The 15,471-nt window shown below is 46.0% G+C and overlaps 1 protein-coding gene across 3 annotated transcripts in view; it reads right to left on the bottom strand.

Moving 5' to 3' along the window:
• The window catches only part of CASK (calcium/calmodulin dependent serine protein kinase), a 1,258,500-nt gene that overhangs the window by 529,701 nt on the left and 713,328 nt on the right, over window positions 1–15,471 (bottom strand). For all 3 annotated transcript variants that reach the window (XM_069204206.1, XM_069204204.1, XM_069204205.1), the window contains exon 10: window positions 667–766. In XM_069204206.1, the coding sequence (XP_069060307.1) occupies window positions 667–766 (100 nt within the window). The remainder of the gene's footprint in view (window positions 1–666; window positions 767–15,471) is intronic.

Here is a 15,471-nt window from a genome sequence, read left to right as displayed (position 1 = left end):
CTTTCTTGAGACTGCCTCTGTACTAAGCACGCCTGAGGACTCTCCCTCTCAAGAGTCTTAACACAGCACAATGGACATGGTATTTAACAAGTTACCATATTATTAATCTTGTTAAATCCAAAAGCTGTGGTGAGCACTAAAAGATATGCCCATTTCTGGAAGTTTTTAGTTGTTTTTAATCATCATGTAAAATAATCTGACAACATGTCAAAAAAAAGAAAAGAAAAAAAAAGCCATTCAAAAAGTGACTGAGAGGTAACTCAGACCAGGTCACTGCTATCTGTCGTGGGAAGGAACAAACTGATGTCAGCACGCCGGGGTGGTACCTATGTAGGTACTGTGTGTAAGCCTGGGGATATTCTAAGGTAAGGAATCTGAGGCTAAAAGTCTCTATTAGTTAGAACATTACTAGTGCTCGAAAAATGCATACCAACTGCTTTCAATTCATGGATATTTAGTAGGAATGTTGTCGGGCAAATAAATTGCATTCAGAGTTGCTATTCAACATTTATTGTGTGTACAGCACTCTCTCTCTGTTATGTGGATGTTCTTCTATAAAGCATCTGGAAGCCAAATGGCTGCTGTACAAATCAATGCCAGTAATTTAGGAAGGCAAAAAGTGTTTAACGTTAGACATAAAACAAAAGCTCATGCTTTATAAATTACCTGAGGATGTAGGGTCTTCAGAGAAGTCAGGCAGGTCTTCAGGAGGATCTCCATAAAAAGAGTTAAATTTGTGGCTCGATACAGCTGCTAGAACTGCCCCCTATGAAAGAATGGTTCAAAAGATCAGTCACAGTCTTAACTAGGAGTTTTCACATGTTATAAAACAATGTAGTATAGCCAATGAAAATCACTGAAACATTATCAAATACTTATCTATAACCAAAGAGAGACTAGATAACCTCTAATGTGCGTATGAGATGAGAAAGGACACTTACTTTCAGCAACCTGGTTGAGTAAAGATTAGTGAGCAGGAAAGTTATACTTGCTAAAAGCACAGCAACAATTCATTGTTTGATCCGGAGCTTCACAATTAGTATGCATCTCATTTACTAAACTGCGTTTGAGATTTCCAGAACGTCTCACATTGGCAAGCAAATCAAAATCAGGTAAAAATCCAGAGAATAAGAACAAATGCAAGAATGAAAATGTCACTTACCCAGTGTACATCTGTTCGTGGCATCGGTCGCTGAGATTCACATGGTATGCATGAGCTCGCCATCTGGTGTTGGGTCGGAGGGTTACAAGTTGTTTTTCTTCGAAGAAGTGTTTTCGAGTCACGGGACCGAGTGACTCCTCCTTCTGTGCTCATTGCGCATGGGCGTCGACTCCATCTTCGATTGTTTTCCCCGCAGAGGGTGAGGTAGGAGTTGTACTATAGTAATAGTGCCCGCGCAATGAAAAATGTAAGTATGTACCTATTAAAGGATTAAATAATATATATACAAATGTACAAAATGGAATGTAACTTCTGAACTGCTACAGGCTTCCGGGGAGGTGGGTGGGTCCATGTGAATCTCAGCGACCGATGCCACGAACAGATGTACACTGGGTAAGTGACATTTTCAGTTCGATGGCATCTGTCGCTGTAGATACACATGGTATGCATAGACTAGTAAGCAGTTAGTTCCCCATAAGCGGTGGTTTAGCCTGTAGGAGTAGAAGTTGTCTGAAATAGAGTTTTTAATACAGCTTGACCTACTGTAGCTTGTTGTGCGGATAGCACATCTATACAGTAGTGTTTGGTGAATGTGTGAGGCGTAGACCAAGTGGCTGCCTTACATATTTCCTGCATTGGGATGTTTCCTAAAAAGGCCATTGAAGCACCTTTTTTCCTTGTTGAATGTGCCCTGGGAGTAATGGGCAGTTGTCTTTTTGCTTTAAGGTAGCAGATTTGGATGCATTTAACTATCCATCTGGCTATACCTTGTTTTGATATTGGGTTACCTGCATGAGGTTTTTGGAATGCAATAAAGAGCTGTTTAGTTTTTCTGATGTTTTTTGTTCTGTCAATGTAGTACATTAATGCTCTTTTGACATCTAATGTATGTAGTGCTCTTTCAGCCACAGAATCTGGCTGTGGGAAAAAAACTGGTAGTTCTACCGTTTGATTTAGATGGAATGGTGAAATAACTTTGGGTAAAAATTTTGGATTAGGTCGTAGGATGACCTTATTTTTATGTATTTGTATAAAAGGCTCTTGTGTTGTGAACGCTTGAATTTCACTTACTCTTCTTAGAGATGTAATGGCGATGAGAAAGGCAACTTTCCAGGTTAGGAATTGTATTCCGCAAGAGTGCATGGGTTCAAAAGGTGGGCCCATGAGTCTTGTTAGAACCACGTTTAGGTTCCATGAAGGAACAGGTGGTGTTCTTGGTGGTATAATTCTTTTAAGCCCTTCTATGAATGCTTTGATAACTGGTATCCTATACAAGGAAGTTGAATATGTAGTTTGCAGGTATGCAGATATTGCTGCAAGGTGTATTTTAATAGAAGAGAAGGCTAGCTTTGCTTTTTGTAAATGGAGCAAGTAATTTACTATATGTTTTGGAGTTGCGTCTAGTGGTTGTATCTGATTATGATGGCAGTACCAAACAAATCTTTTCCACTTACTTGCGTAGCAGTGTCTAGTGGATGGCCTTCTGGCCTGCTTTATGACTTCCATACACTCTTGGCTAAGTTGTAAGTGTCCGAATTCTAGGATTTCAGGAGCCAGATTGCTAGATTCAGCGATGCTGGGTCTGGGTGTCTGATCTGTTGGTTGTGTTGCGTTAACAGATCTGGTTTGTTGGGCAGTTTGATGTGTGGTACTACAGACAGATCTAGCAGTGTTGTGTACCAGGGTTGTCTTGCCCACGTTGGTGCTATTAAAATGAGTTTGAGTTTGTTTTGACTCAATTTGTTTACTAGGTAAGGAAGGAGAGGGAGATGAGGAAAAGCGTAAGCAAATATTCCTGACCAGTTCATCCATAGGGCATTGCCTTGGGATTGCTTGTGTGGGTATCTGGACGCGAAGTTTTGGCATTTTGCGTTCTCTTTTGTTGCAAATAAGTCTATTTGTGGTGTTCCCCAGAGTGTGAAGTAGGTGTTCAGAATCTGTGGGTGGATTTCCCATTCGTGGACTTGCTGGTGATCTCGAGAGAGATTGTCTGCCAGCTGATTCTGGATCCCCGGAATAAACTGTGCTATTAGACCAATTTGATGGTGGATTGCCCACTTCCATATTTTTTGAGCTAACAAGCTTAACTGCGTTGAATGTGTTCCTCCTTGTTTGTTTAGATAATACATCGTTGTCATGTTGTCTGTTTTGACAAGGATGTATTTGTGGGTTATGATTGGTTGGAAAGCTTTTAGTGCTTGAAAACTGCTAATAATTCTAGATGATTTATATGCAGTTTTGTTTGATGTATGTTCCATTGTCCTCTTATGTTGTGTTGATTGAGATGTGCTCCCCACCCTGTCATGGAAGCATCTGTTGTTATTACGTACTGTGGCACTGGGTCTTGGAAAGGCCGCCCTATGTTTAAATTTATACTGTTCCACCATAGAAGCGAGAGGTAAGTTTGGCGGTCTAGCAACACCAGATCTAGAAGGTGACCCTGTGCTTGAGACCACTGTGAGGCTAGGCACTGTTGTAAGGGCCTCATGTGCAGTCTTGCGTTTGGGACAATGGCTATGCATGAGGACATCATGCCTAGGAGCTGTAGTATTGTTCTTGCTTGTATTGTTTGGTTTGGAGACATGTGTTGAATGACCCTGTTGAAATTGTGGATCCTTTGTGGAGTTGGCGTTGCTACTCCTTTTGTCGTGTCTATTATGGCTCCTAGATATTGCTGTACTTTGCGTGGCAGAATGTTTGATTTTGCAAAGTTGACGGTGAACCCTAGTTTGTAGAGGGTTTGTATGACTTGATTTGTGTGGTTTGAGCATTGTGTGAGCGAACTGGTTTTGATTAGCCAGTCGTCTAGATACGGGAACACATGTATTTGCTGCCTTCTGATGTGTGCAGCGACTACTGCTAGGCATTTTGTGAATACTCTTGGAGCGGTTGTTAAACCAAAAGGCAATACTTTGAATTGGTAATGTATTCCTTTGAATACAAACCTTAGATATTTCCTGTGTGATTGATGTATTGGTATATGGAAATATGCGTCCTTGAGGTCTAGGGTTGTCATGTAGTCGTGTTTTTTGAGCAATGGTAACACTTCTTGTAGTGACCATGTGAAAGTGGTCTGATTTGATGAATGTGTTTACTACCCTGAGGTCTAGAATTGGTCTCAGTGTTTCGTCCTTTTTTGGTATCAAGAAGTACAGTGAATAAACTCCTGTGTTTATTTGTGTGCTTGGTACTAATTCTATTGCATTTTTTTGCAGTAGTGCTTGAACTTCTATCTCTAGAAGCTGTGAATGGTATTTTGATAAATTTTGTGATTTTGGTGGTATGTCTGGAGGGAATTGCATGAATTCTATGCAATAACCATGTTGGATAATTGCTAGGACCCATGGTTCTGTAGTTATTTTGTCCCATGCTTCGTAATATTGACGTATCCTCCCCCCCACTGGTGTTGTGTGGGAGGGGTGAGTGACGTGTGAGTCACTGCTTGTTGGTAGTGGTTTTGGGGCTTTGAAATCTTCCTCTATTCCTAGGGAATTGCCCCCCTCTATACTGGCCCCGAAAACCTCCCCTGTACTGTCCCTGGTAGGTGGGCGGTGCGGACTGTGAGGTGCTAGCTTGTGTGGCCTGACCCCGAAACCCTCCTCTAAAAGGTGTTTTGCGGAAGGTGTTATAAGATCCTCTGCTCTGCGGGGAGTAGAGTGCGCCCATGGCCTTGGCAGTGTCAGTGTCCTTCTTGAGCTTTTCTATGGCTGTGTCGACCTCCGGACCGAACAGAAGTTTTTCGTTTACTGGCATGTTAAGCACTGCCTGCTGAATTTCTGGCTTGAATCCAGACGTTCTGAGCCATGCGTGCCTACGGATGGTAACCGACGTATTAATGGTCCTTGCGGCCGTGTCTGCTGCATCCATGGAGGAGCGTATTTGATTGTTGGAAATGTTTTGACCCTCCTCAACAACCTGTTTTGCTCTTTTTTGCAGATCTTTTGGGAGATGTTCAATGAGATGCTGCATCTCATCCCAGTGGGCTCTGTCGTATCGCGCTAGCAGCGCTTGTGAATTTGCGATGCGCCACTGGTTTGCTGCTTGGACAGCAACCCTCTTCCCGGCTGCATCGAACTTCCTGCTTTCTTTATCTGGGGGAGGTGCATCCCCAGAAGTGTGTGAATTTGCCCGTTTTCTGGCAGCCCCTACCACCACAGAATCTGGTGGCAGCTGAGAGGTGATGAATACAGGGTCCGTAGGAGGCGCCTTATACTTTTTGTCCACCCTAGGCGTCACTGCCCTACTTTTAACTGGCTCCTTGAAAATGTCCTTTGCATGGCGTAGCATGCCTGGGAGCATCGGCAGGCTTTGGTAGGAGCTGTGGGTTGAAGAGAGGGTGTTAAATAAAAAATCATCCTCTACTTGTTCCGAGTGTAGTTCCACATTATGGAATAGTGCTGCTCTAGCCACCACTTGTGAGTAGGCTGTGCTGTCTTCCGGTGGTGATGGCCTAGTTGGGTATGTGTCTGGGCTGTTATCAGACACTGGTGCGTCGTACAAGTCCCACGCATCCTGATCTTGGTCATCGTGGCTCATGGCGGTGTGAGCTGGCGAATGTGACGGGGTGTAAGCTGGCGAAGCCGGAGTTACAGGTGGAGGCGAGGGAGGAGGTGTTACCTTTTGTGCTGTTTGTTGCTGAGGAGTAAACTGAAGCGTTCTCTTTCGTTTGACAGGTGGAAGGGTACTGATCTTCCCAGTCCCCTGCTGAATAAAGATACGCTTTTGCGTGTGATCCACGTCAGTGGATTGCAGTTCTTGTTCAAATCTATGTTTCTTCATTTGTGAAGACATAGAATGCTCTTCAGTATAGGAGCCTGAAACAGGGTCTGATGTCGCTTTTTTCGGCTCCGAAAACCCTGTTGATTGTTTTTTCGGCTCCGAGGTAACCTTCCTTTTTTTCTGTGCCGAAAATTCTTGGCCTCTATGGTCTTCGGCGCCACTGTCTCGGCGTCGATCCGTGTCGACACCGAACTCTCGGTGTCGATGCTTCTGTTTAGCACTCTCTCGGTCTCGAGGAGGCTGCGTGCCGGTGTCTCGACCGAAGTCGGACGATCTCGACACTGAATGGGCCTTTTTCGGTGCCGATTGTTGGTCACCGAGAATTTGGGTGGAGCCATGGCCGGTTGGCAGTGGCGTCCCCTGGGCCTTCTTTCCTTTTTTAGTTCTGATCTCGACGTCTTACTCACAGTTTTTGTAGAGTCTAGCTCGTCGGAGTCTGAATCCTGGATGGAAAAGGATTCCTCCTGTTCCTCTTCTGTCTCGAACTGTCGACGCTCCTTTGGCGTGGACGCCATCTGCAGTCTTCTCGCTCGACGGTCGCGCAGAGTTTTTCGGGACCGGAACGCCCGACAGGCCTCACAGGATTCTTCGCTGTGCTCGGGTGACAGGCACAGGTTACAGACCGAGTGTAGGTCCGTATAAGGATATTTGTTGTGGCATTCGGGGCAGAATCGAAACGGGGTCCGTTCCATCGGCGTTGTTCTCCACGCGGTCGGGCCGACTAGGCCCCGACGGGGTGCCGAAATCTACCCCGAAGGGCACCGAAGCGCTTCGATGTTCAACGCGTCGTCGTATGTGTCTATCTCGAACCGGATCGCAACGATACCGTCGAAAATCTTCTGGTTTCAGCTATCTTTCCGTTCCGAAACTCGGAGCGACAGGAACACGTCCGAACCCGATGGCGGAAAGAAAACAATCGAAGATGGAGTCGACGCCCATGCGCAATGAGCACAGAAGGAGGAGTCACTCGGTCCCGTGACTCGAAAACACTTCTTCGAAGAAAAACAACTTGTAACACTCCGACCCAACACCAGATGGCGAGCTCATGCATACCATGTGTATCTACAGCGACAGATGCCATCGAACATGAGGTTATGAAATGAACTATCGCTAATTATTCAAACACTGTAGCCAATGGGTTCCACAGACTTAGCCCACCAATATGTTTTGCTTTTGGCTACCCGTTTATAAGACTGTGAGAGAGTCTCACTCTCAGTAAATTCACAGTAACTGGACTGAATCTGTTAACCATCAATGATCACCTTTTAAGATGAGGCTTCTGTTGCGTAATAAGGGTAGGAGGATTTGGGTTGGTTACATGTGAAAGTATGAGTACGTGAGTCTATGAGTGTGGGCTGTGCGTGATACTACCATAGTCCCCAGCCCAGTATCTGTGCAGAAGGTTCTCTGCAAGAATACGTACTGACCTTGGGTAGGCTTGTTAATCTGAGTGGGCATTTTTAGTGCATGTCTGTAGTGCTTACTAGAAAATCTGTGATGTTTTCTTTTTATACAAGAGGCAAAGTCTGACCTGAAGTGCAGGTTCACTCCAGCAAGGTACCAAACTGGGGTGAAACATGTATACAGAGGCTGAATTCACAGTCCCCAATAACCCCAGCCACATCTTATGGACTTCAAGAATTGTGATATTTCTCTGTCTGAGCTTATAATCAAATTCCATACCTTTGCTTCTCCTCCATACCCAGGCCAAATTAATCACTCTGCTCTCCACCAGAGTGACAAAAGGCTTCCCTACACAAAATGGCACTCAACAGTGAATGACTCAGTTCCTTGAAAAGGAAGGGTGAGGATGAAATCTGCATCAAATAATTAGCTCATCACCCTGTACATGGGATAGGACAGCCTAGACCCAATGGAAGAAAGGACAGAGACCAAGACCTCTGGAGTCAACATAGGAGGGCTTCATCTTTGATGTTTTGGAGGGAAGGGATCAGGAAGTGATGTTGAGTCTGGATGGAGCCAACATCTTAAGGAAGCTTTTACCAGAGTTAAATTAAACTTGCCATTCAGAGTTAAACTGAAAATTGCCATTTTGGATTTTTCCAGAATGTTGTGCAGGACAACTGGGAGGGATGATGTGTCATAACAGGATTTACCATGGGTGCCTGGCACCTAAAACTTCCTCTCTGACTTAGAAACCCCTGCACCCGGAAGAAGCAGTTGCGAAGACCCTTGGCCTAGGAGCGGCAACAGTGAATCAATGCCCAGCTGGAAGGTATTTGGGATGCTGAGTCCCAGGACTAGGATGCGTTTTCTCCAGTGCCAGCAGCGCTGGCTTGCTTATGCTCCATGACGGCCAGTTAGGGAAATGGATCTGGACCCTGCTGCCACTCAGTTGTCCTTCAAAATGCCAAGAGGTTCTAGGGGCATGGGGAGTGCAGCAAGAAGGGTATTCTGCTAGCTGGTTGCAGAGCGCTGCACAACATGCCCCAACCGGGAGGAGAGGCTCACCAGGAGCCAGGCAGAGGATAGGTCTGGCACACAGAGCTGCAAAATCCAGCTCCCTGCAAAATGCAACCCTATAGAGGCCGGGAGCCCTGAAGAAAATGCTCTTGATGTCCTGGCCACCAGGAGCTAAATGAGCCAAAGACTGACTCTAAAGGGCCAGGTATAATCAGTTTTAAAGTTTTGCTACACAGAAAGAAAACCAGCTGCACAGTGCTTCTCTGTCTTTGTTTGAAAATACCCATAGATTGGGCCAGTGATGCAGCTCTGGTAAATTATTTCATTTCCCGAAGCGATGGGGCCATCTCCTTGAGGTAATTTCTGGCCCCTAGGAGCTAACCTTCCTGAGACTGCCACAATAGCTAATGTCCCAGGGGACCCCATCACCAAGGGACACAAGGCTGGATGTGCAAGGTGTGTTGCTCAATCTCCATACCTGTGTCTGGGGAAGGATGGCAGGGCACTTAGGCAGACAGTCTCCTGTAGAGGCAGGAGAAGAAAGGAGCAGACTTGCTTCTGTCTGTGGGCGGGAATGGAAAAGAGCCCTGGTGGGTGCAGCCGGAGCTGAGAGCAGAGGAAAGTGCTCCCACACCAGTCATGGAAGGAGGGCTGGGTGGTGGCGAGGCCTTAAGGCTCCGCCCCCCCTCCAGTGGGCCAGTATCTACCATGCCACTGGGGTATGCCCCTGGTGGGACTGGAGACCCCCTGGTAAAAAGCTTGGCCTAAGTGTCTGGGGGCACTGACAATTTAACCCTCAGGAAATGTTATCAGGGGTTTAAAGCATTTCCAGAGCTGGCACTTTTACTCTTGAGCTCTGGAGTGTGGGGACCTCTTCTTGTTGGTCCTCAGGCTGCTTGTGTTTTGCTTGTGGACTGAGAAGAAATACTCAGACACACATGTTGGTTTAATTTCAACTGCTTTATTGACAACATGGTTATTGAACAATGAACAGTGGCGATTATATAAAAAGTTTATGACTGGCAATTTCGTTTACATTTAAATGATTGTGTCATACTGAAACATGACGTGTACGATTTTATTAATGATGTGGCATCCTGACAAAGCCTGTAGGCCTGCCTTATATATAATGAAACCCCCTTAAACTGTAATCCTGCATTTGGTACAGATGAGGTGTACTGTAATTATGAAGCTCAGGACAACCCACTAGGGATGAAATGTGATAGAAAGGTGTCACCACAGGTATTTACACCCACCTGATATACATATTTGTGATATTAATGCATAGTATTTAGTAGCGCGTGTGTGTGTGTAATGAAAGTATGTTTCCTTTTAAAAGAAAAAGCACTGGCTCTACAATTTATTGAGTGTTGTTGCGTGTCAGTGACTTGGGACTGTTTAGCCACACCAACTCTTTTTAGCTGGCCTTGGACTGCTCTGCTTCACTACAATCAGACAGTCAAGCACTACAGTGGGGTTCTTGGGCTCCAGTAATGAGACAATTACGGACATATTACATGTGAAGGACTCCACATCCTTCACAACTAATAACCTAAGTTCTTATGAACACTTGATAGGGTACCCTCCCGGCCAACTTGCTCATTAACTGAAAATAAGTTTGTCTCCTTTTAAGTGCATTCTGTGATTCAGCAGAAAAGGAAAATGTTACTTACCCTGTAAGCATCTGTGCGTGCCATGTAGTGCTGTAGATTCACATGCTTTGCATACTCTTGCCATCTAGTGCTGAGCTCAGACGTGTACAAATTTTTTTTCTATGAAGAATTCTTTTTAAGTCACACGGTATAGTGACTCCTCCTATGACTAGTAATGCACATGGGCAACGGCTCCATTGTTCAACTGTTTTCCTGCCAAGCGAGTAAGGTTGAAGATGGAACACACAAGTGACAAAAGATGACCATGCGAGTCAATACTGAAAAGCAAAGCACAACATGAAGCTTTCAGGGAGCCGGGTGGGTGCATGTGTACATACAGCACTACGCCCCATAAACAGATGTTTAGGGGGATAAGTAACATTTTCGATGTGTAGCTGTAGATACACATGCTGTGCACAGACCGTAAAGTAGCTCTCTTCTAAGTGGTGGTTAGCAGAAGGATGTTGCAGAGGACTTAAGAAGTGTACACAGTACAGTTTGAGCATGCTGCTGTGCTAGTACATCCATAGAGTAGTGTTTGGTGAATGTGTATGGTGGGAACCAAATAGCTGCCTTTACAGATATCAGATTTTGGGATGTTACCCAGAAAAGCCATGGAGTCAGCTTTCTTGCATGCAGTGTGGCCTAGGGGGAGCAGGGTGCTGTCTCTTGGCCACTGAAATAGCAGGTCTGAATCCACTTGACTAGCCAGTGAGCTATGCCTGTTTTGAAATGGCACTGCCTTTCCGTGGTTTAGTGTAGTCAACAGATAACTATTTTGTTTTATGAAATGGTTTCATCCTGCCAGTGTATACATGAGGTCCTTCTTCATATCTAATGTGTGAAGGGGGTCTCAGTGCTACTAAGGCTCAGGCATGGGAAGAACACTGGGAGTTTCACTTTCTGAATGAAGTGTAAAGGGGATATCACCTTGGGCAGAAACATTGGGTTAGTTCTAAGTACTACTTTGTCAGCATGAAGCTTAAATAGAGTGAGAGCTTGGATCTCACTCACACCACTGATGGAAGTGATTGCAACTAGAAACACTACCTTCCATGAGCAAAACTGGTGAGGGCATGTATGAGGGGCCTCAAAAGTGGATATCATAAGCTTAGTGAGGACTACACAGGTTCCAGGACGGAGCTAGGGGCAATGTGCTATGACCCTCTTAACTTTCTTTATAAAGACCTTAATAACAGGGAATTATGTAGTGTGTTCCCTGTTCTGTAGATATGCTGCCGCTGCAGCCACATCCAAATGAATGGAAGTGTAAGCTAGAACGTGAGTGGATCAATGTGTTTGGGTAGGACAAATCTCTTCCAATTTGCATGCTCAAGCAATGTGATGGCAAGCCTTTGAGGATGGGCATTCACTCAGCTGGTAGATTGTGGTAGTCAAACTCTAGGAACACAGGAGCCAAATCATTAGGTTGAGCTGCTTGGGGTCGAGGTGTTTGACTGTGCCCTGGTGTTGAGTAAAAAAAAAATCCAGCCACTTGGGAAGCTTCTCGTGAGGGACTGCAGACAACTCTTGAAGCGTCGTGAACTGAAGGTTGTTTGGTTCATGTGGGAACCACCAAGATGAAGGTGACAGATGTCTGCTGTAGCCTTTGGACCATGTACGGAAGAAGTCGTTGAGGCAGAAAAGTACAGGCAAATATCCCATAAAAGTTCATCCACTATACATTGCCCATGGACTGTAGGTGTGGAAACCTGGAGGCGCAGATTGGGTATTTGGTGTTTTCAGTGGATGAGAACAGATCTATGTTGGGGAACTCCCAACACTGGAAGCATGGGAGCAAGACTTGGGGGTGGAGTCCTCATTAGTGGACTTGTAGCATCCTGCTGAGCAGGTCTATGAGGTTGTTGTCAGCTCACAGAAGGTACTCTGCTAACAGATGTACTTTGGGGTGGACCACCCAGCGCCAAATGTCCTACACTAGCGCAGAGTGCTGGGGAGAAAAAGTGCTCCCTTATTTCCGAAGGGAGTACATGGCAGTCATGTTATCTGTTTTGGCCAGCACTGTTTTGTGATGGACATGGCAGAAGAAAGCTTTGAGAGTCAGTTGAAATAACAGTAATTCCAGATAATGGATGTGAAAGGTCTGTTGAAAGTTTGCCCACATACCCTGAATGATCATATCTCTGAATAGCACTCCCCACCCTGTGAGACAGGAGACCGCAGTGATGGTCACATGAGGAACCGGGTCTGCCTTGTAACAGGTTGCTGCTGTTCCACCAGTGCAGAGAGGGATGGGTGCTGGCCCAAGTCAACACTAGAGGCTCCCAGAGTTCCTGCGCTTGTGACCACTGTCCTGCCAGGCACTCCGGAAGTGGGCACGTGTAACTGTGCGTGAGAAAGGATGGTGATGAATTAAGCCATCATGCTGAGCAGGCGCAACTGTCACAACTGTTAGCTGTAAATCTGGCAGGAAAAGAAGCAGCAGAAGCTGGAAAAGCTTGGCCCCATGCAGGGCTAGGATAAGCCCTTCCCGTAACTGAATTTAGAATTGCCTCTAGGAAGGGTTGTGTCTGAAGGGGGTGGGACTTGCCCACATTGTTGATAAACCTGAGATTGTGTAGAAAATCTAGGGTGATCTGGTGTGAGCCAAGCACTGCTGTCTGCTTGCACTCCTGATCAGTCAGTTGTCGAAATATGGGAAAACGTGACCATCGCTCTTACTCTGGTGAGTGGCTACCACTGCAATGAATTTGGTTAAGACTTTAGGAGTCGTAGATACCCCGATGGGCCAAACCTTGAATTGAAAATGTTATCCACTTACCACGAGCCTGAGGCATTAGCGGTTCCCAGGATGGATCAGGATATGGAAATAGGCATTCTTCAGGTCGAGGGCTGTCATGAATTTGCCTTGCTGCAGAAGAATGATGTCCAGAGTGTCACTAAGTGGAAGTTCTCTGACAGGATGTAGTTGTTGAGGGCCCTGAGGTAGAGTATGGCCCGAGGGACCCCTCTTTCTTGGGGATGATAAAGTACAGGGAGTACATTCCTTTGCTATGTTGGTATGGCAGCACTAACTCTATGGCCCTTTTGAGTAATAGTGTGTCCACTTCCTCCTGGAGGATGCGTATGTGTTGTGTGGCGAGGGAGTGTTTGTTGGGGGATACTGAAGGGCGAAGCAGTGAGTTCTGGGCAGTAGCCCTGTTCTACAATAGACAGAACCAACCAGTCTGAGGTGATGTTTTGCCATCATACAAGGAACTGCTGCAGACGTCCCCAGACACATGTAATGTGATTGGGGGAAGGGAGAGGGAGTCACTGCTTGACAGGAGTGGCTCTCTTTGCAGCACTACCTCAGCCCTTGAGGTTATTTCCCCTTTAGGCACCTCTGGAATGCCCCCGGAGAGTTTTTCTACTGCTGCTTTTGCCCTTGTTATGAGGTTGAAGCCTCTGGAGTGGTTGCTTCTGTGACGCCATAAAACCGTGAGCAACGAAAACAGCCATGGGACGATGGGGACTGAAGAGACTCCACTGTCTGGGCTGTGTCCTTTTTGGTCGTCTCTAGCATCTGATCAACTTAAGGTCCAAAGAGGTGTTCCCCATCAAAGGGCATGTTGATCACATGCTGCTGATTCTGGTTTAAAGCCAGAGACACAAAGCCAGGCATGTCGGTAGATGAGAACACTTGAGTTAATAACCCTTGATGTGGTTGTAGCAGTATTAACAGTAAGTTTGGCCTTCCGTTAAGAGCTCCTGAGTGCTCTTGCCTGTACTGATCCAAATAAGTGTTGGATCAGGTCTCCTCTCTTGCCCCACTGTGCTTAGTGGCACCTAGAGAGTAGGCCAACCATATTAACAATGCGTTGATGGGTAACAGATTGAGTGGCCACCCATTTTCCCGCTGCATCGATTGTTTTACTTTCTTTGTCAGGCGGAAGGGCATCCCTAGTACCCTGTGCATTTGCACTTTTACAACTGTACACCTGACTGAGATTCTGGTGGAAGCTGCCGTCTGAGGTAAGGATGGTCTGAAGGAGAGGCCTTATACTTTTTGTCAACCCTGGGAGTAACAACTCTGGCCTTCAAAAGGTTTTTAAAGAAATCATAGGTGGATCTTAATATAACCTTAAGCATGGGTAGGTACTGAGTTGAGCGCTGAGCATGTGAAAGCATTTCCACTAAGACGTCATCCTCCTCTGTGACGGTGTGTAAGTCCACCTTGTGAAAGCTGATAGCCCTGTGAATGACCTTGTGGTACAAGGGGTATCACTTGGAGAGAAGGGCTTGGCTGGGTAGAGGTCAGGGTCCTTGTCACTCGGGGAACAACATCAATCATCCAGGGATCATCCTGGGGCTCAGAGTTGTACGGGTCAGTAGGATCTAGGAGACTAACCTCCTCAAAGGAGGAATGTGCGGATTCCTATGGTCAGGAAGGCGAAGGTGGTCTGTGTGGTAGAGGGGGCGAAGGGTTTTAGGTGGAGGGGTGGTTCTTCTAAGTGGAGGAGGAGGAATGAGAGGGTATAGTGTTAGTGCTCAATACTTTTTTCAGCTTTGGAGGTGGTGGCGGCTCCAGTGCAAGCTGTTTGGCCTGTGCCTATAGTGGCAGTTTGGCAAACATCTTGTCTGTTTGCAGTGGATTAATAGTCTGTTCTGCCTACTGTCCAGCTCCTTTTGAAGGTACAGAATAATGGAGGTGACAGGATCCTCGGAGCCGGCTGAGGTATGTGCCGTGGACAGATGAGTTGGCGCAGACATCTGGTTTGGTTTCGAAGCCTGTCTGGATGTCAAATTCTGCTTCGGCTTCAAAAAGCCCATCTGCGCTGGTGCAGAGGTCCAGGAAGGTGTCAAGGGCATTTCTGGTGCAGAAGAAGGCCTGTTCTTAAGCAGCTGTTTCAGTGTTGTGATTGGAGTCTGCATTGACTCCAAAGCCTTGTGTTGATGCCGGTCAAGGCTGGGATGCAGTGGTGTCCTGGAGGGCTGTTGGGCTGGTAGTCGGCTCAACACCTGACCCCCGGTTGGGGAGCGTGGGGGTTGTAAAGGGGGATGTGTAGGAAGCTAGCTATCTATGTAGTGTCCCAATATATGGGGGCACTATGCAGACAGTCGAGGAGACCCTTATTGGCTTACAGGGTTACAAATAATATTCACAAAAGCTCTTTTGTGGTAGTGTGGACGAACAGTAAGGCTTATCAGGAGGTAGTGCTAAGCATTTGTTGTACTCACAGAGGCAATAAATGAGATGTACACTCAAGAAGGAACTCAAGACCAATTGTTAGAAGAATAGATACTTTGTTTATATTCTGTTTCAACATCAGAATACTGTTGCAAGAATAGATGCTGATGCACTTTTAAAGAGAAATATCAAACTACTGGTAGTATCTTTAGAGCAGTAATGCAAACCTATGGAGAGAAACACAAGTATTGCATAAAAGCATTCAACAGCAACTTACAGGACCAGTTCTCAGGAGTTAAAGTAAGTACGGGCACTGTCCAAGG

The sequence above is a fragment of the Pleurodeles waltl genome, chromosome 8 (genome assembly GCF_031143425.1).
Source record: "Pleurodeles waltl isolate 20211129_DDA chromosome 8, aPleWal1.hap1.20221129, whole genome shotgun sequence".
Lineage (NCBI taxonomy): Eukaryota > Metazoa > Chordata > Amphibia > Caudata > Salamandridae > Pleurodeles > Pleurodeles waltl.
This window is presented reverse-complemented; position numbering and strand designations above follow the sequence as displayed.